We start from the raw sequence: 21,241 nt of genomic DNA, 5'->3' as shown, positions 1-21,241 counted from the left end.
TGTTGACTTATTTGAAAAACTGACAGAATAGTATTCAGTGACTACAGAGGAAAACTCTATAACTTTAAGACTGGTAATATATAACTGAATTTATACTGTTGCAAAATTTTGCATTTTGCTGTGGTATGTCATAATGTTCTGACACCTGTGCTCATGTGAAAAGGGAACGCTGCTGCTTAGACCAAGTTGGCAGTGCCATTCAAGTCCAGGGTGAATCAGTTCTCTAGCATCCAGACTCTATTTATACCAAAATGAAAAACAAAACCAGCACACCTTTCCCTAGTCAATTCTGCAACTCAGTGAGAGGGAGTGTGAAGGGCTGAACATAAGTCCATTCTCACCATTAAAAAACTAAAACAACATATAACAAACAAACTCTAAGCTGGTGGCACAAAGCATTATTCTGTACCTTAGAAATATCAAAGCAAGCCAGGCACGGTGGCCCACGCCTATAATCCCAGCACTTTCGGAGGCCGAGGCGGGTGGATCACCTAAGGTCGGCAGTTCAAGACCAGCCTGACCAACATGGAGAAACCCCGTCTCTACTAAAAATACAAAATTAGCCAGGCATGGTGGCGTATGCCTGTAATCCCAGCTCCTCGGGAGGCAGGAGAATCGCCTGAACCCGGGAGGCGGAGGTTGCAGTGAACTGAGATCGCGCCATTGCACTCCAGCCTGGGCAAAAAGAGCGAAACTCCGTCTCAAAAAAAAAAAAAAAAAAAAAAGAAATACCAAAGCAAAAAATAATGCTTTGATACACACACACACACACACACACACACACACACACACACACACACACACCCTCACTCTTGCTCACTCTTCTGTTCTTTACCTGAATAGACACATTTCCCACCTTACTGGTGGAATTTAAAGATACCCAAACCAGAGGAAAAAAATGACTGCACTCTTATTTACATTAAAGCATGAATACTTTGAAAGTTAACATTTTAAACAGCAGGTAAACTCTATAAACTCAACAAAAACTGTGCCCTTTGTAGGTGTGACTCTTAGCTGGATTAAAATAGAAAACATATTAAAAGATAATTGCACAAAAAAGCACAATAACTAAAATCACAACCTTTCACACAAATGTAAAGTTTCCGAAATGTGAGCTTAAGCACAGTCTTAAATTCTACCCTTTTAAGGAAAGGCCTATGAATTGGGAAGGGATGAAGAAAGAAAAAATGTACTTAAAATTCCATCCCTTTCAACAGAATACTTGTGTGGTTTGATCAGCTGTAATGATGTTCCCAGAATATTGAGACAAAAGCATGTCTCCAAAGAAGAAAAGAAGTTGAAATGATTTCCCAAGTATGTAAAATCACTTCTAGAATAAAGTACAATCACTTCTGAAATACATGGCTCAAAAACATTGAGGCTATCTTCCCTTACTGGTGCCAATAAAAGCTATGTAAAATTTAACAATAATTTTTAAATTGATAAAAGAATGAATTGATTCTATGAGAAACAGATATTAGAATTAAACAGACCACTTGTTTCTATATAACTGAAGGTCCTATTTATTACAGAACATAATATTTCATTTACCAAATTAAGGTCTGAGTGAAGACAGCATCCATTTGTGATGCTGGTTCAAAGAAAAGCTAACAAGCGAAATAAGGTGGAGAAATAAAAATCAAAATAAAACATGTAATTCAGGCTAAAAACCAACTAATTTTCCTTGTACTCATCACTTTTATTAGAATAAAAACAGGTAAAAGTATATCCAAAGGATTGCTCAGTGCTGCTTCAGGTAAACAGTTTTATAATTTAAGTGCATCTAAGTGCACTAACAGTATTTCCAGGGCTCAGTCTACACGTCCGTATACATTAAGGATTTCTCTGTTCATATGTCCATTACAACTTGGAGCTGCTGATCATTTATTGCCACCTTGAAGGCAGCCAGAATTAATACTATGCAGAGCTCTAAAACATTTTAATTTGTGGTGGAAAAAAAACCTCTTAATTAGAAAAATAAAAACTTTATTCTAGACTATACCCACAACCACAAAACACAACTTTTTCCATTATAATTTTACTAATTCAGCAAGATGCATGAAAATGCCAAGAGGCCATGTGGATGATAAAACTCAGAAACTGTGATATATAGTCCTGCATCTAGATGTCTACCAAAGTAGAGGAAGTACAGCCAGTCCAATTATTTTAGTGTTAACAAGGGAGACAAGGGTAATTCCTACAATATTTTCCCTTTTACTGAATAGTCTCAGAAGTTAAATTTTGCTTTTACTAAAAAGTTATCCTACAATGCAGCCACATCCCCATTATTATATATAGGGAAGGTTATATTAGAATTTTAAAATAGAATTTTAGAAATGATATATGAACAACTACATGTCCTTCAGAACAATGGCTTTGACATAAAGAGGTCCATCTCTCCACTCAAAACACAAGATAACCATACCCAAGAGCTGACCATCACAAAGTACACAGAGCAGCTCACTTCTACACCATGAGTTAAGTATTCAATGCTGAGCATCTGGGGAATTAAGAAAAGCAATATCTGATTTGCATTTAGTAAAATAAGAAATGGAATCCTGGTTGGTTGTTGTCTGTAATTCTAAATTCACTGAAAAACAACAGTGCCACCTGCTGACATTAAAGTGCTAAATGCTTTGAAAAGGACAGTACACTGTCTACAGGCATAGAATAAATATACAGATAAGTATGGTGTCTACAGACACAGAATACTTTAGAGGACAGAACAGCTAAAATTGAATTAATAGTCACTATATTAATGTTTTCTTCCCTAAAGATCAATTATATGAAAAACAAACACCTAATTATTATCTGAGCTATAAATACAAGGCTGCTGCCAATGGCTTAAGTTAACCAGAAACAAATATTTTCTAATGTAACCAAATTCTTTTGCAAATCTTCACTTAGAATCACACTATAAACTTATGACAGAACCAATTAAATTACTGAAAAAAAGGAGTAGTCAAAATAAATCAGGCAACTGTGAGATTGTGCTGTTTTTTTTTATTGTGTTTTCAATGGAGAAATACATCATCTGTTTACAAAATAGCTCTTGAAAAATACAAGGAGTACAGATACTATAAAACAAAGCAAACTCCAGTCATGAGACACTACATACATCATGCGAAAGCAACAGTCTGATCTCCAGGTTATGAAAACTATAATTAAAAAGTCACTACACAGAAAAGGTCCAAGTTTCCAGCTTGGCAAAACTTGGGTGCAGTTACATGAAACGTTTAATAAACTGAATTGTTTTCCCCAATGTGTAAACAAAATGACAAGACTAAATCTGTGCCTGGTAATTTCAATCTAACTCTGAAGCTACACAAAACACACAGACACCTTGTACACTTCACCTGTTAGTATGACCAGCTTTTTTCTTCGGTGGTGGAAGGAAGGGCAAGGTGACTGTGTAAAGCAAAGATGTGGGAAGTAGAAATATTGTTTACTAGACATTATAAAGTCATGGTGAAAAGAAAGCTTCGATTAATGCATAGCCTAAGGGGGAAAAGACTACACTCCAACTTCAGAAAATTAATTTAGAAGGATAGGGGAAGAGATTAAGTAATTGCAGTTTAACATGAAAAATGCACATGTGATAGAATGGAGCACAATGGAGGATTCATAAAACATGCTCATCAGAAAAATCTGTTAAGTTTACTTTGTCCAGATTAAGAAAGAGTAAGTTTATCAACATCTGGCATCCCTCATACTTTGTAAAGATAGATCTTCTACTGCTTAATTATGAGAAATTATTTTATTCAAAGAAAAGAGCTCTTAATCTTTTGAAAAAAACAAAATAAAGGAGGAGTAGAGAGCTGACTAGATGTCAAGTGCTTGCTAGAAATGATTTTTAAAATGCTTCTACATGTAAAATGTACTGACAAATTTTGGTAAACCATTTAAAAATAAGAATTAGTTTTAAAATCTTGGAGAAAATGACTTTTTGCCCACATTTAAAACTGAAAATCAATTTTACTATAGATAGGAGTTCTGTGGAGTGTACAAAATTCCTCTTAGAGATCAAATGGCCATCCCAGACAGATACCATGTTTCACAGGCATTACTTTTAGTCACCCTCAAGTTTCAGCCATGGGACCAAAATTTAGTGTTCTGTGCCATGTGGTCACAGGGTCATTGGTTTCACATCATGGCTTAAGAAAATACTGGCATTTTGTTTCTTACAAAATAAGTCCTACCTTGTGCATACAAGCAAAAAGAAAAAGGAAGGGGAAGGTGCAAGAAGCTTTTTGTTTTGTTTGTTTGTTTTGAAGACAACAGATTGAAGGCAAAAGAATACAGAGCTTTCATAAGCTCAAAGAAAAATATTTGCTGGCTGATCGCTGATTTGTATGCACTATAAAACAATTCCATAAATAAAACCAATATATCATTTCTTAATCATGACCCTATCAAAACCAAGTTATTTCCTAACTATTCTTTCAATGTCAAATGTACCCTAGAGTTGACGTTTCATTTTTAAGGGTTACAGCTACCTCACAGGAACTGAACTAGATGTACTCTTACCCTTTCTCTGAAGTATAACAGTACACCACTGCACAACGGTATCCAATTTGAAGACTAAAGGTAAAGAAAATTCTTCAGGAAAAACTGAAAATCCATCAAGCTGAAACTCTAAAATTAGTTCTACTTTCTAATGAAAAATACATAAAAGTGCATCATCAGAATAAGTAATTCTTATGCCAGTTTGTATTGCAAATTTTCCAAACAATGCATCAAACATAAACCCAATCCAGATGTCAATTATGAATACAAATATAGCTTGAGGTTGTTTTTTTAAAGGCAGTAATTTTTGAAATAGTTAATGCAACTGTTGCTAACACAATAATAATAGTACTCCTGGCTTCACATACTAACCTGGACTTCCGATCAAGTGCTGATTAGCCCAGTAAGGGAGGTCACCAAAAAACCCAAATCCATTTCAGTCATGTCTAGTCTTGTACCCTCCATTCTCCTTTTTTAGCATTTGAAGACAACAGGTTGAGTTGGCAGATATTGTTTATGGACCCCTGAGGTTGTTTTTACCGATTCAATCTCAGTTTTATTGAATTCTTGATAACAGGAATAGGATTTGCAGGGAGAGCAGGGATATCAGAAAGGTCTGTACTGGATGTTTTCTGAGAATGAAAGCAAAGAACACAACATTGTTCAAAGCACCATAATTTAACAATGAGATGTATTTAAGAAACCTTATGAGAAAAGCATTACAAATTTAAAAACTCTATAATGTTGTCAAAATGGAATGTAAATATGACTATCACATTATTTAACAAATAATGTGTTCAACAAAGGAATTTTCAAATAGGTATATTTTAACAATATTTTAAAAACTCCTAAGTAATTTCAAATAGTTTTTTAAATTGTTCCTCTAAGAATCACCTATCACATAATGCTTAAGTTACTGCTAAACCGTATTCACTTATTACCACACTAATAGCGGTAATATTAACTAGTATTGGAGCACCCCCAAGTGGGAGAATACTTAAAGTTCATTTTATACAAAGCAGCAGCAGTAAATTTATTTTCTGACACTGTAAATTATACAATTAAATCTATACAGCTGAGCAATAATTTAATCATCCTACATTTTAGATAGATTATTTTCATATTAATTAGATTAAATCACAAGCTTTCTTTAACACTAAAAAAAATACAGAGATGGATCTTTTAAAGTTTTATTATGGAAAATTCCAAACATACACAAAAGTAGAGAGCACTGTATAATGGATCCCCATGTATTCATTACCCAGCTTCATCAATTGTCAAATCTAAGCCACCGTCCTCCCACTTTCAATTCACCTTGTGTTATTCTGAAGCAAATCCTAGCGATCCTATCATTTCATTTATAAATATTCCCAGATTTATCTCAAAACAGTAAGAATTCTTTATTAGGTATAGCCACAATATTATCACCTCCCCAGAAATAAGTACATACCTAACATTACCAAACATAGGAATGTATTTTTTTTTAAATCAACATAATCATTCTTCTTACATAACTGGGTGATTTTTCTCTCTATGGCTCTATGAATCCTTTCATTAGAAAGAAAATTCTACTCACTCATAAAAATATCTGAAAGGTAAATACCCATGGGTACTAATTACTACAGGGATAAATTCAGTAAGACAAAACTATGAAAATAAGTCCCTAGAGAGTATGTGGCAAACCAAACACATGCAATCACAGGACAGTTTACGAATGATAAACAAGTTTGTCCACGTATCAATATTAAACATGCTTCCTGATGTTAGTTACTCCCCCTAAAGTTTTATTAGATTATGGAAAAGGTATTCTGGAAACTAAACATAATATTTATATATCTTTAGAGACTATAAAAGTTAACATCTAGCAAAAGCACATTTTTAAATGATCACGTTAAAATAACTCTGAGCTGCAAAGCAGCAAAATATCATCATAGTATCAGTACAGCAGCAGTTGTTATCTCAGTTACTTTGTAGAGATTAACCAGTTTTATCATCTATTAAAGAATATATCTACTTTGTGTCAGAGTTTGAGCTAGACGTTAGGGTTCATTCATGTGAAAGGATTCAAGAAGAAAATTATTTAACAAAATGAAGGTTCACAAACAAATCAATGAAAAAAGATTCCAGATGCCTACTGTGAGATTCCGTATGTGAGGGTCTGTCACAAGTAGAATTGCTAGGACAAATGAAAAAGTAATTCTGAAGAGCTATGGGCTATATTAATAACTAACTGAAATCAGTAGTGGAAAAATAAGGCAGAAACACATTTTTAAAATAAAAATAAATTAGCCTTTACAAAAGAAATACATGAAGAATGTTTTTTAGTTCATTCCTAGTTTGAATTTCACTCTTTGACCTACAAATAAAACTTACATATGAAACCTGTATAAGTGACTAGTGAAAATTTAAATGATTTGCAGTATCAAATAATATATTAATATAAGGGGATGAGTTAACATTGAAACAGTCCCAGAGAACGGTTCCGTCAAATCCAGGGCCCTGCCTTAAAACTACAATAAATACGTTTATAGGCTAGCAAGTAATTACTTTCACAAAGATTAATTTTAATAGTCTTCTATGAACTCTCACTTTAATTCAATATACCACACTAATCTTCAGGACATTTACAAAATTCTCCTTGCTTTTTGCACTTAGTACCTGAGAGGCCAACAGAGAAGCCGCTGTCTGAATAGTTTCTGATTGAGTTGTACTTGTCTCTGTATCAAGTTGTTCCTGTGAGACAAAGAGGATGGGGAAGGGGGAAAAGAGACTTAAAAAAGAATAAAAGAACATAACTGGGTTTGGTGGCTAATAAAGAAGACAAACTGGAAGACAGGAGGGATCAAGAGAAAGATGTGACTACATTACAAAAACACCTAGTGTGTAGATGCTGTAGGTTATTTCACCATTTCAGATATTAATAAATTTCTATTTGCCTACTTAAATCTTATAAGGCATGGGTCAAAATAGCTCATGACTTTCCAACCAGCTCCAACTTGCGACATTTTAAGCAAATGATAATTAAAAACACACATAGGCACATCATGAAATGTTGCCCAGATAATAACAGAGCATAAACCCAAGGAAAATTCTTAGCTTTGAGGGAGAAAAAAAAAAAAACAAAAAAACAAAAAACTTATTCAATACTACTAAATAAAACAACCCCACACCTTTAATTAAAAGTAGAAAATATGTCTTAAAAAGATTTCTCCCTCCTTATGGTCTCTTCACCCCTCCTCAGTAATCAGTGCACTGGTTCTACTCATCAGAAAACACAGGGTAAAGTATGTCATACCATTACTCTAAACTTTTTAAAAGCAGTACACAAAAGAAAATAATATATACACAAACATATAAAAATAAAAATATAGGTCAGACCTGGTGACTCACACCTGTAATCCCAGCACTTTGGGAGGCCGAGGTGGGCAGATGAGGAGGTCAGGAGTTCAAGAGCAGACTGGCCAACATGGTAAAACCCCGTCTCTACTAAAAATACAAAATCAGCCAGGCGTGGTGGTGCATGCCAGTAATCCCAGCTACTTGGGAGGCTGAGGCAGGAGAATCGCTTGAACCCGGGAGGCAGAGGTTGCAGTGAGCCAAGAACATGCCACTGCATTCCAGCCTGGGCAACAGAGCAAGACTCCATCTCAAAAAAAAAAAAACAATTTAAAAAAGAAAATAAAAATATGAAAACTTCAATTTGAATGAAACTATACCAAAAAAATGAAACACTGCTTTCTCCTATGAAATTAAAAAACGTAAATAAGATGTAAGAAGTAGGAATGGAAGACATGCAGGCTTCCTAGAGGACAACTTGGTGATGTATACCAAACTTTAAGCATACTATTTTCCTCAATAATTCTTCTTCCATTGATTTATGCTAAGTAAATAAACATGAATGAATGGCAGATATGATATTTAGCTGTAACCAGTATTACAGTAGGAAAGCACAGCTTGCTTTTTTAAATGGAAATAATTGCTATGGATAGGAAATTGGCTGGATAAAAATAATCACAGCCTTAAGACGGCATTCTGTGAAGCCATTAATAATTTTGTAGATTACGTAATGACACAAACATTTTTTTCTTGGTTTACAAAGTACATTGAAATTATAAAACAAGGGCATTATGAGGGCACGCACAAAACCTAAGAGAGTATTTGTTAAAATATCCATCAGAGAAATCTGGAGAATTTGGGAGAAGGGGGAGAATTTCTAATTTTTCCACAACAAAAGAAAGTTAAAAGCCTTCAATATATTTCAAATTCTAGGGGAAAAAATGAGTCTTTTACATTTTGGGAAAAAAAAATTTCTTCCACCCCTACACCTCGTTCAAGCCCCATGCACCCCAGGTTCTAGCCAAAACCTTATGCCAAAAACTGCTTCTGTAATCATACCATATTCTCAACCCAACAGAGAGAGATCATGATCTCAGCCTGGACTGTCAAAAATCCTATGTATCCTTCGAAGCCACTTCAAATGCTACTTCTTTCTTCAGTGAAGACATTTACTGCTATTTCTGCAGTCAGAAATAACATCTTACTTCTCTTGCCCCTTGGCCCCCAGCCCTCAATTACTTTGATTTTCTTTGATAATGTAATTAATTACATTCATGACTTATCTTCTCTACTTAATTATAAGCTCCTTTAAAGGCACAGAATGTGTTACACTCATCACTATATTCCCTTCAGTGTTCAGCATTACATAATTAACAGTAAAAATGAACAAATACATCTCCACAAACAACACTAAAAAAATCTAAAACCTATAGCACAAAATACAATATTTTAGAGACATTTCTATTACATCTTCTGAACTCTCAATTGTGTATGTATTCTAAAGGCTAAATTAGTATACCTTTGCTTCTGTTTTATCATGTCCACTCAAAGCAAGACAGTTAGCATCTTCACTTGTTTCATCCTGTTTTTAAAAAAAAAAGCTTTATTCTCTAAAATGAAAAATTTAGATTATTTGCCAATCAATGCTTTACTTTATAAACTTTTTTAAAACTACAAAATAATTAAACCTGTAAGATCAACTATAGCCTTAAAATAGATAACTGGTTCTTCTTTTAAAATGTTTTTATCAAATTAAATTTGGCTTCAGAAGCTAATAAAATTTTAAAAAGCATCAGGAAAACTGTTACTGCAGATTACCACCTAAAGTACGTTTCCAAAACCACTAAGAGTTCATAGAAATATATTTTGTAAGGAAAAGAAAAAAAAAAGAGATCCTGATCAAACAACTTTAGGAATTTGGCATAGTTATCACCCCCATTCTGGAAGCCTCACATAGAGTGGCACACAGAAGGTTCTAATCAATTCTACCAAGAAAGAACACCACTTTAATCTTCCCAAGCCTAGTTAACCAGAGAATCCTTGTTCCTGGTACAACCTACTAACATCCTACAGAACACAAGACTCGAGAAACGCCTTGCTTAGGTCTTAAGAACTATTTTGACACTATTTTCTCAGCAGAATTAAAATTTAATTTTAAATGTGACTCTTAAAACAGGCATAGAAAAACCACAGGCTAACTTACAGCTTAGAAGAGATTTAATACAGTACCAGTCAATTCCAATAAGGACTTTATTTGTACCCTGCAAATATGCAAACTTTAAAAATAGTAATGTGTCACAATTGGCCAAATCTGAATACTGACTGATATGTAACACTATGGATTATCAATATTTGTGTGATAAATATACTGTACTTATATTTTATAGACGTCCTTATTTTGGCCGGGCGCGGTGGCTCAAGCCTGTAATCCCAGCACTTTGGGAGGCCGAGACGGGTGGATCACGAGGTCAGGAGATCGAGACCATCCTGGCTAACACGGTGAAACCCCGTCTCTATTAAGAAATACAAAAAACTAGCCGGGCGAGGTGGCGGGTGCCTGTAGTCCCAGCTACTCGGGAGGCTGAGGCCGGAGAATGGCGTAAACCCGGGAGGCGGAGCTTGCAGTGAGCTGAGATCCGGCCACTGCACTCCAGCCTGGGTGACAGAGCGAGACTCCGTCTCAAAAAAAAAAAAAAAAAAAAAAAAAAAAAAAAAAGAAGTCCTTATTTTTAGATATACAAAGAAATATTTTTGGTTATGCCTGGGGTTTGCTTCAAAACAATGGGGAAGGAAGTGATGTGGGTACGTAGATAAAACAAGGCTGGCTGTGAGTTGTTAACTGTTGAAGCTAGGTGATGCAAACATGACAGTTCGTTATACTTATGACATGTTTGAAATTTTCCATACAAAAAGTTTTTTTTATATATATATATGTGTGTATATATATATATATATAGAGAGAGAGAGAGAGAGAGAGAGAGAGGTTAATTTAGCTATATAATCCAGGAAACAGAGTAAACATTTTCCATTTTTATTTCACATTACCATTTATATTTATTTGAAAAACCTTAGGATATGATGACCATTAAGCAGAACTAAACTACCTCAGAGTATCTAAAACTCTCCTATCTATATACATTTAGTGCATTACTGAGTGAGGCCAGTATTTATTTCTGGTTTGCTAAAATTTCTAATACCGAGTACTCATTAGCAGATAATAAAAGACCCAATTTAGAAGGGCTTCAAAATGAGGATTATTTCTACTACAGCAAATTTCTTTGACTAAAGCACTATGAGATTTAGGCCTGGGTTCTAATCCTGCCTCTAACTGTAACTAGATCTGTAACTGGAAAAGCCACTGAACAGCAAGTTCTTCTGGTAGGAAATGAGATTAGCCCATGGAATAACCTAATATCCCTTATCTTCTTAAAATGCTATGTTTCTATTAATCAACTCCATAGAAATGCCATAAGCAAAATTCAGACTGAGAAAATATATACCAAAAAAAAAAAAAATTACAGGAAAAAGTGGGGAGGGATGGAGGAGGGAATCTGTATTTTAAAGGACACTTACAGATATCAAACAATTGCAACACAGGGATCTTTTTCGATTTCCGGATTTGAACAAACAGCCTATTTTTAAAACAATCAATGAAACAATCGGGACATTTGAGCACTGACTAGATGTTTGATGATATTAATTGTTAATTTTTGTGAGTAGGCTAATTTTACTCTTAATGCTTTCATTCTTAGATATGATTTTTAAGATTCTAATTAAACATGTCTAGATTTTGCTGTTAAGTAATTCAATCGCAAGAGAAAACGAAAAAGGCTGAAAGAATTAAGAATACAAAGACTGGCTGAGAGTTAATTATAACAGAAGCTGTGTGATGGGTACACAGGTACATAAAATGATTCTTCTATATGTATTTTTAATTTTCCATACTTAAGTTTAAAAATTCTATATTCTTATTGCTTTTCTAAACCAGACAAGAAACACAAGTGTTATTCTACCAAGGTAAGTGCAAATAAAATTGCAAAATACCGCACTGGTACAAACTTATTTAGAACTCTTAGGGTGCCATTTTTAACATTAAAAAAAAAAAAACCCAATGTTAAATGCATAGAATTATACTTAAATACACTTTACTAATGTCAAAAGAAATCTGAATTCTGAAATGCCCTGACAACTTCAAACCGGTTATCAGTAGTCTGAATGTGTAACTGACACAAAAATTTAGCATATTCTTAAGCTGCTGCACAACACAATCATGTGGCAGTGGGGCTCTTAATAAGATCTCCAGGCCTAACTTCTAGAAGATCTCTGATTCAGTTCGTCTGGAGAAAGCCCTAAAATCTTTATTGAAAAACAATAACCAAAGAAAACCCAAAAACTAATTCTGTTGCAAAACCAACAATGAAAATCACTGCCTTAAGAGATAATTACACAGACACAGATGAGTTTTCAGAACACATCTTCTAAGTTACGATGATTTACAGTGGGCCCTTCATATCTGTGGATTCTGCATCTGCGAATTCAACCAACCATGGATCAAAAATACTTGGAAAAATAAAAATAATACAACAATAAAAATGACACAAATTAAAAAATACATCATAACAATAACTTAAACGGCATTTACATTGTATTAGGCATCATAAGTAATCTGGGGGGATTTAAAGTACTACACAATACTCATTTTTCATTCTCATTTACCATCTTAAGAGTGACAAAATTCATCAGATTACTTTTAGTTAATAGCAGCTATTTCAAAAAAAAAAAAAAACTGAAGTCTTCAGAGAATAAGCTAAATAATAAAATAATTTTCACCATTCTTAATCAAAACATAATAGAATCCATGAGCAATCTAGAGGGTTTTTTTCCACTCTAAAGAAATTTTGTTGTAATAAGTAAATTACTAAATACATTCTTAGCTTAAAAAAAAAAATCACAATGAAATTGGTGCTTTTAGACTGTCACCTCTGGGGAAATAGCGAATGCCTCATTGATTGGAAAACAACATGAAAGTGACTCGAGGGAGAAATAAAATTGTGTAACAAGACTACCTCTATTTTAAGACTCATACCAAATCAATGTACACTTTTAATGGTTTTCCCAAAACTAAGACTGTAACAATTGTAAACCAGCTAGTATAAAAAGTTAATACAAGCTCACAAAACATAGTGGTTCCTGTGACCTCAACACTTTGGGAGATCAGGACAAGAGGATTGCTTGAGCCCAGGAGCTGGAGATAAGCCTGGATAACATAGCAAGACTCTGTCTTTACAAAAAAAAAAAGTCTTTTTTTAAATTAGGCACGCATGGTGGTGCGCACCTGTAGTCCCAGCTACTTGGGAGGCTGAGGTGGGAGGATTGCTTGAGTCTGGGAGGCAGAGGTTGCAGTGAGCTGAGATTGCTCTGCTGCACTCCAACCTGGGCAAAAGAGCCCAGGTTGGGCTCTTTTTTGTTTGTCTCAAAATAAAAAACAAAAAACTAAGCTGGGCATGGTGACATGCACCTGTGGGTCTAGCTACCTGGGAGGCAGGAGTCTGTGCCCAGGAGTTTAAAAAAAAAAAAAAAAGCAAATGATGCTAGAAAGTTTCTTTAAGGGTTAGGGAACTAACCATTTAGGGTTCAAAAACTAATGTGGCTGTGTGTACTTGTTTATCATTCAATAAGAATTCCCTGAGAACCTCTAGTATTCGATGGTCCTATAATACCAAGTACAGGAGAGAAACTTCAAAACTCCATTTGGATCACAGAAGCAAAAAACTGTCCAAAGGACCATCAAAAAATCAGTGCAAAAAAAGACAGTCATTAGAGAATAATAAGTTAAGAATACATATAATTCCATGTTAAATTCTGTTGTAGACAATACCTGCTAACTACACGCACTAAAGAAGTTTAAATGAGAGGGCATAGCTTTATGGCAGAGGTAGTTACTGAGAAGAATGGGAAAGGTGAAGAGAAACTATGGCACTAAAACACTACAGACACACCTATGATTTTCTAAAAGCTTTGTTCCTTGATCCTTCTCTATTTTGGTTCATAAAGTTTTCTTCCAATGGATTTAAAAATAGGCAGCTGGTGTTGCCATGGCTAACTAATATGTTTTTTATATATATACCTCTTCTGTTTTGGTTTTCTTGGGACTCTCTTCTTTATGAGGTGAGGATGTCCTCTTGACTCCTACTATAGGAGTAGGTATTTTTGTTGCTGCATTTCCTGAAGTTGCTGCATTTCCTGAAGATCTAGGTGGTGGGTTTACCAGACGTGTTGAAGAAACAACTCTGGAGACCGTAGGCTTTGGTGGTGGAGAAATGGCTGGTTGTGTGGCAGTTTGAGGAATGCTTTCACTCGATGTACCTAAGGAGTAAATATATGAGCATATACAAATTAACCACATCAGTATCAAGTTGTAAGTTTTTGTTTCTCTGAATTTGATTTCATGAATAACTTTACATGCAAAAAATAAACTGGCATTTAAAAAATTGAATTTCAACTACTTAACAAACCCGCTTTTCAAAATGAAGGTTAAACCAAATATAATGTAAGAATTCTCAAACCTGACAAACCCAATCTCCTTACCCCCTGAGCTTTCACTGGAATTTACTTGTGGCACAGAAACTTCAGTAGCCTGTATGTTGGTCACAGATGCTGCTGTTACAGCTGGAGCAGGACTGTTTCTGCTAAAAAAAAAAAAAAAAAAAAAAAAAAAAAAATTAAAAATTGTCTCAAAATTTAAAAGTAGAAAAATAAATAAAAATAAAATACAATGATCTATAACATGCACAGAAGTTATTTTGTAAAGTAAATGATTCTCTGATTTTACTTCCTATACATACACTTTAGCAACTGACTTTATTGGATAAAGTATAACAACAGTAAAAAGTACACAAACCTTCCAAAGCAGCACTGTCTAATGTTACTTCCTGAGATGACAGAATGTTCTGTATCTGTGCTACTGGATATGGTAGCCACTATTAAAACATAGCTACTCTGCACTTAAAATATGACCAGTGAGAGACTATTTAATTTTAATTAAATTTAAATTGTCACATATGGCGGCTGGCTACTATATCGCCAGAGTGGTTCTAAAAGATCTATTCTTAACTGATTTTGGCTAAGAGACTTAACTGAAGGATTTTTTCGAACAAAAATTATTTATTAATAAGAGGCCAGGCATGGTGGCTCATGCCTGTAATCCTAGCACTCTGGGAAACGAGGCGGGAGGATTGCTTGAGTTCAAGTTTGAAACTAGCCCGGGCAACACAGTGAGCCCTCGTCTCTACAAGAAAAAAAAAACCTATATTATTAAAAAAAAAAAAAAGTTATGAATGAGAAAATGTTCTGAGAAACAGAAAACAGAAATAAACTTCTGTACACAAAGTATAAGGGTTTTGTAAAACCCTAAAAGCCCATCCAGTGGCTCAGTTAAACAAAGACTTTTAAGTGACAAGGAAATATTTCAATATTTAACTTTAAAAATAACTTATTTTAGGCCGGGCGCGGTGGCTCAAGCCTGTAATCCCAGCACTTTGGGAGGCCGAGACGGGCGGATCACGAGGTCAGGAGATCGAGACCATCCTGGCTAACACCGTGAAACCCCGTCTCTACTAAAAATACAAAAAACTAGCCGGGCGAGGTGGCGGGCGCCTGTAGTCCCAGCTACTCCGGAGGCTGAGGCAGGAGAATGGCCTAAACCCGGGAGGCGGAGCTTGCAGTGAGCTGAGATCCGGCCACTGCACTCCAGCCCGGGCTACAGAGCAAGACTCCGTCTCAAAAAAATAAAAAATAAAATAAAATAAAATAAAATAAAATAAAAATAACTTATTTTAAACCCTCTTTACTCCCCTGAAGTTTCTCTCCCATTTTCTCCTTCTCATGTCAATCTCAAATGACCTTCCTACTTAACAACCAAAAGCCACTAGCCAAATATTACCCCAAATTCTAAGTATAAATATTAAAGAGACACACCTATTTCTATAATTAACCCCTATTCTTTCCTTATTATTCCTTATTATATAAAAAAGCCCAATCTATGTTCTAAATCTCACTAACTCCTGTCATCTCTTTTTTTTTTTTTTTTGGTTTTTAATTATTTTAATAAGATCTCCTGTCATCTCAAGAAACTCAAATCATCACTCCTTTACTCTCCCAACCAACTTTCCTGTCTCAAGTAAATTCTACACATTAGCATTTAAATAAACTCAAGTTTGTATTATCTCCTAAAAGAAAAACAAAAGCAGAAAAGTCCTCTGGTTCCTCTCTCTCTCTCTCTCTCTCTCTCTCTCAGAGCTACCACCCACACTCTGAAACTGGTGAATGATGACGCCATAAGGAGGTAGGCAACACTTGGAAGACTTGTTATTTTTGGTACCTACATGACATCCACGTGGAACCACAGAGCAGTCAGCTTACTAAAGCTATGGATATCACTGGTACATGAATGTAAATGTAGTCAACAGAGAAGGTGTTACCACTCAGGGACAATATCAAGATGGGATAAACAGACAAAAGAATAATGAGAGAGCCCTCAAGGGCACAAATATTAAATGAATAAAAAGAAAAGGACAGTTGGCCAGAGAACAACCACACATGCAGGAGGAAAGCCTGAAATGGCTAGCAAGGTGCCTAGTATATAATAAACACTCAATGCTTGTTGAACAAATATACAACTGTATTCTAAAAACCCAGAAGTTTTATTTACAGAAGTTAGTATTACTTCAAGAAACTAAATTTCAAAACTAAATTTGTGAAATTTAGTACAGTTGTACACGTTTTATATTCGTGCACAAACTCAAAAGGACACAAAGGCTTTTACACATCCCAAAATTCTTATTAGTCAGCTTCTTCACTTAAAAAAAAACAAAAAAAAACCTTTTAAAATGATTAACACTTACAGGACATATTCAGGCCTAAAGTCTTTGAACTATGCATGATTTGCCTAAAAACATATCACACACACCAAGTCCAAAAGAAAGAAAAGACATCCACGAGACTTCAGCATTTTCTATTTCACACTCATCCAGGGAATCCTCCCCAGCTTGCACTTCTGCCATCGGTTATACGTTAACTGACAAACAGACTTCTAAAACTGCCTTTTAAAAATTGTAATATAGGCCAGTCATGGTGGCTCACGCCTGTAATCCCAGCACTTTGGGAGGCCAGGGTGGGTAGATCACCTGAGGTCAGGAATTCAAGACCAGCCTGGCCAACACGGTGAAACCCCATCTCCACAAAAATACAATTAGCCAGGCATGATGGCAGGTGACGGTAATCCCAGCTACTCGGGAGTCTAAGGCAGGAGAATCGCTCGAACCTGGGAGGCGAAGGTTGCAGTGAGCCGAGATCGTACCATTGCACTCCAGCCTGGGTGACAGAGTGAGACTCCATCTCAAAACAAAAAACAAAACAAAACAAAAACAAACAAAATGTGTGCATGTGTGTGTGTATATATGTGTGTGTGTATATATATTTTATATATATATATTTTATATGTGTATATTTATATATAATATATATTTGTATATATTTTTATATATTTATATGTGTGTATATTTTATATATTTATATATTATATATGTATATTTTTATATGTGTATATTTATATATATATTACACACATATATAAACATACACACATAAATATATATATATATTTATTACTTTTATTTTATTTTATTTTTATTTTTTTTAAAGACAGGGTCTCACTCTGGTTGCCCAGGCTGGGGTGCAGTGGTGGGACCACAGGTCACTGTAGTCTCAACCTTGCAGGTTCAAGCAATCCTCCGACCTCAGCCTCCTTAGTGGCCAGGACTACAGGTGCACACCACCAAACCTGGCTAATTTTTTTACTTTTTTCTAGAGATGGGAGTCTCACTATGTTGCCCAGGCTGGTGTTGAACTCCTGGCCTCAAGTGATCCTACCACCTCAACCTCCCAAAGTGTTGGGATTACAGGTGTGAGTCACTGCACCTGGCTGAAAATTTTTCACTGCTTCATACCCAAGGCAGTGGCATGCGCCTCTAGTCTCAACTACTCAGGAGGTTGAAGTAGGAGAATCGCTTGAATCCAGGAGCTCAAGGCCAGCCTAAACAAAACAGCCAGGCCCCATCTCTTAAAATAATAATAAATTTTTAAATTTTTACCTGCTGTGAATGTTAAGAGAGATACCTAGCTCTAAAACAGGTTTCCCTAACTATCGTAGATACATTCCCTTGTTACAAAGCTATAAGCAGCTCTAGGACAGAAAGGTGGTTTTGTTCCTTTTGTCTGTTCTCATTAGCACACCATACAGTGCACTGTAGCAGTAGCCATCTAAACACATGAACTTGGAGGGGTTATGCGCTAACATTCATTCACATCTGACTGAAGACATCATCAGTGTCAAAAATAAAATGTTAAGTATGACAAGACAAAACCAAAAAGTACTATCCCCAAAACTAGGAATTAAATTGCTATTAAAAAAAATTAGTAGATGGAATGAAAATAACATTCTAAATAGATGACTTTAATAGCAAAATAAGAATGTATCTGATTGATTCAGCAAACAGCCACTCCATTTCTGTTTTCCTCTTTTTCCTTACCCCTGAGAGCTGCCAGAACTGTTCAATGGACTGGTCTTCGTAGCACTAGTAGGTGAAGGCACAGACATGCTGTTATCACTGTCCATAGACAAGTCAAGGCTGCTGTCATTGAGAGCTGTCAATTTGACACCTTCTGTTGAATGCTGCAAACAATGAAACATTTTACTGAATATATCTTTACTTCATCCAGATGCTGAAACATGGAAACCTTTTACTTAACATATATGGTTTTTACTGAAAAGCACAAATCACTAAATCTACGAAAGTTAGATGTGCCATGCTGATTCTAAAAGGCAACAATTTGGGAGTCAAGTACTTTCTTCTAAGAAGGCCTCAACATTAAATATAGTTCTTATGTGGGAGAAAAAAGGAGAAAGAAATGCTGTATTAAATGTATCTACTGACCATAAGATACAACACAAATTAAAAACACTATAATATAAAACAAAAGAATCTCCAATCAGAGAACTCTAAATATATACACATACAAGAAAAAAATGTCTCAACAATAAACATGGTACTACAATGACTCTCTGTAAAGTGGGTCTAGAAGTGATTCTGTTTACATATAGATTTCTAATTATCCTACAATAAACATAAAATTTTTTAAACTTCAAACTTATTGCCACTCCTTACTATTTGTCAATAAAAAGAGCCTCTCTCAAAAGCGAGAGACTTTAGTGCTCTAATTGCAATTTATAATTTTTTAAATGGCACGCTTAATACTGTAAATTATCCTGTGAAAAGAAAAGCAGAAATAATTTTCTGAAAACTAAACATAATATACAAATCCTAATGTTGGTCCTCCTTAAAAATCAAAGCACTCCAAAACAAATAAAGCAGAAAAACCAAAAACTATGGATGGTTTCATGGAATTAAAGTTGCTTTCTAGTAACAACGTTTAAATTTTTGCTATTTGGTGCTACTGTAACATTACATTCAGGTTCATTTTTTTTTTCCAGAATGTTTAGCCTGGGTTCACTTACCTACACAAACATTTTAATGACAATAATTTATACTGTTGACAAAAACACATTCCTTATATATGTGCCTGCATTCTGTGCTTTCTAGTTCCCCAAATAACAAAATATTCTCATCTTTGATTTAGCACTAGACATATCACTTATGTACATGAATGAAAATTGATCAAATGGGGAAGGTGAGATATGGTGGAAAGGAGAGGAAGAGAGAGTAACGCCATTTGCTTATGAAGTCAGTTGTGAAATAAAAGTACCTAATATTATAAATGAGTATCTCTTACTATTCAACAATGCTACCAATCTTACTCTCCCCTAGATATGAGGATTTATTCAGTAAGTAAATTATATTGAGTTCTACAGTTACCTGCCTCCCTAAGTGACCAAACAGCTGTGAGTTAACAGGCCACCGTTGGGGATAAATTGTGAAAGTTTAACTGGTTAGTCTAAACACAAAACAGCATTAAGCTACTTTGCTTTGTTTGCTTCTATATCCAGATCAAGTTTGGTAGCAAGAGACCTCAAAGCCAAAGAGTCATAAATATTCTATCATAATTTTTAATAAAAGAAATAAAACAAAGAACATACTACAGAAAGAAACATACACACATACTTTGTAGTCAGACTTAGGTCCAATTCACAGTTCATACTACATGACCCAGGGCAAGGTTCTTAACTCCTCAGTTTCTGCTATTAAAAGACAATACCCATGGGTTGCTGGAACATTAAATATAAAAAGGACTGGTACAGTGTTATGCAAATAGCAGTTAATAAAAGGAAGCTATTTATAAGAGTCCAAACAAAACATTCATAGATCTTGACTCCTAGACACTTGTTACTTACTAAGCAAGAAAGTGCTATTTTACTAATGCAAACTTAGAAATACTCTAAATGATCTCAAATACAGGGTAGATGTAATCATACTGTAGCTAGATAAAGAGATATTAAACAGCCACTAAAAATATAATTTGGATAGATGGTCACGATATGTTAACACAAAAAAAGGCAGGTCACAAAATAGCAAGTTTCATCAAAAACCTTTTAAAAATCTGTATGTGGTAACATGCACTGAACAGTCTGTGTATAAATAAAATGTTAAAAGTAGGTTTGCTGTGAAATTATAGTTACTTCATCTGATAGAATTTTTGGACTAAAAAACAAATTTCCAATCATTAATGATTCTCTTTATATTCTAGATGACTATATTTAAAGAAATAATACCTTAAGAAATAATAAAACATCTTATATTCAAATTTACTTAAAATTTACATAGGATGGTTCCAAATATCAGTACTGTCATGGAAATAGAACTTAAAAAGGAAATCTGAATATAGGATTCTGAGAAATCTAATTATCTGTTTATAAATAGCTGTTAATAGCTATTTGATTATGAATTAAATATTAATAAGAAATAGCAAAGTTCTAAAGAACATAATCTACTTTCACTTCTGAAAACATAAAATCTTTATATACTTTTTTAAAAAAATTATTATTTTGTAAGAGACAGAGTCTCGTTCTGTCACTCAGACTGAAGTGCAATGACACAATCATAAGTTCACTGCAGCCTTGAACTACTGGGCACACGTGATCTTCCCACCTCAGCCTCTCGAGTAGCTAGGACTGTAAGATGCATGCCACCATACCCGGCTAATTAAAATTTTTTTTTAGAGACGGAGTCTTGCTGTGTTGCCCAGGATGGTCTTGAACTCCCAGCCTCAAAGGATCCTCCTACCTCAGCCTCACAAGTCACTGGGATTACAAGCTTGAGCCACCATTCCTGAGTCCAAAGGGTTTATATTTTTTGTATGTGATAAATTTACATTTAAGTACAAT

General features: G+C 34.8%; 1 protein-coding gene across 8 annotated transcripts in view; it reads right to left on the bottom strand.

Moving 5' to 3' along the window:
* Positions 1 to 2,983: 2,983 nt before the first annotated feature.
* The window catches only part of PAPOLA (poly(A) polymerase alpha), a 65,792-nt gene continuing 47,534 nt past the window's right edge, over positions 2,984 to 21,241 (bottom strand). The window contains exons 17-22 of one of the 8 annotated variants that reach the window (XM_005562169.4): positions 18,432 to 18,574; positions 14,431 to 14,531; positions 13,970 to 14,208; positions 9,362 to 9,424; positions 7,165 to 7,239; positions 2,984 to 5,138 (exon numbers count right to left, since the gene is read on the bottom strand). In XM_005562169.4, coding sequence (XP_005562226.1) covers positions 5,043 to 5,138; positions 7,165 to 7,239; positions 9,362 to 9,424; positions 13,970 to 14,208; positions 14,431 to 14,531; positions 18,432 to 18,574 — 717 coding nt within the window. In that variant the 3' untranslated portion in view covers positions 2,984 to 5,042. Of the gene's footprint in view, positions 5,139 to 7,164; positions 7,240 to 9,361; positions 9,425 to 11,320; positions 12,371 to 13,969; positions 14,209 to 14,430; positions 14,532 to 18,431; positions 18,575 to 21,241 lie in introns of those variants that run through there. The other 7 variants (XM_005562170.4, XM_005562172.4, XM_045396943.2 and 4 more) reach the window with 7 other exon arrangements.

Source organism: Macaca fascicularis, chromosome 7 (genome assembly GCF_037993035.2).
Source record: "Macaca fascicularis isolate 582-1 chromosome 7, T2T-MFA8v1.1".
NCBI classification, from domain to species: Eukaryota; Metazoa; Chordata; class Mammalia; order Primates; family Cercopithecidae; genus Macaca; species Macaca fascicularis.
Note: the sequence above shows the minus strand (reverse complement) of the source record. Positions and strands in the feature narration are given on the sequence as shown.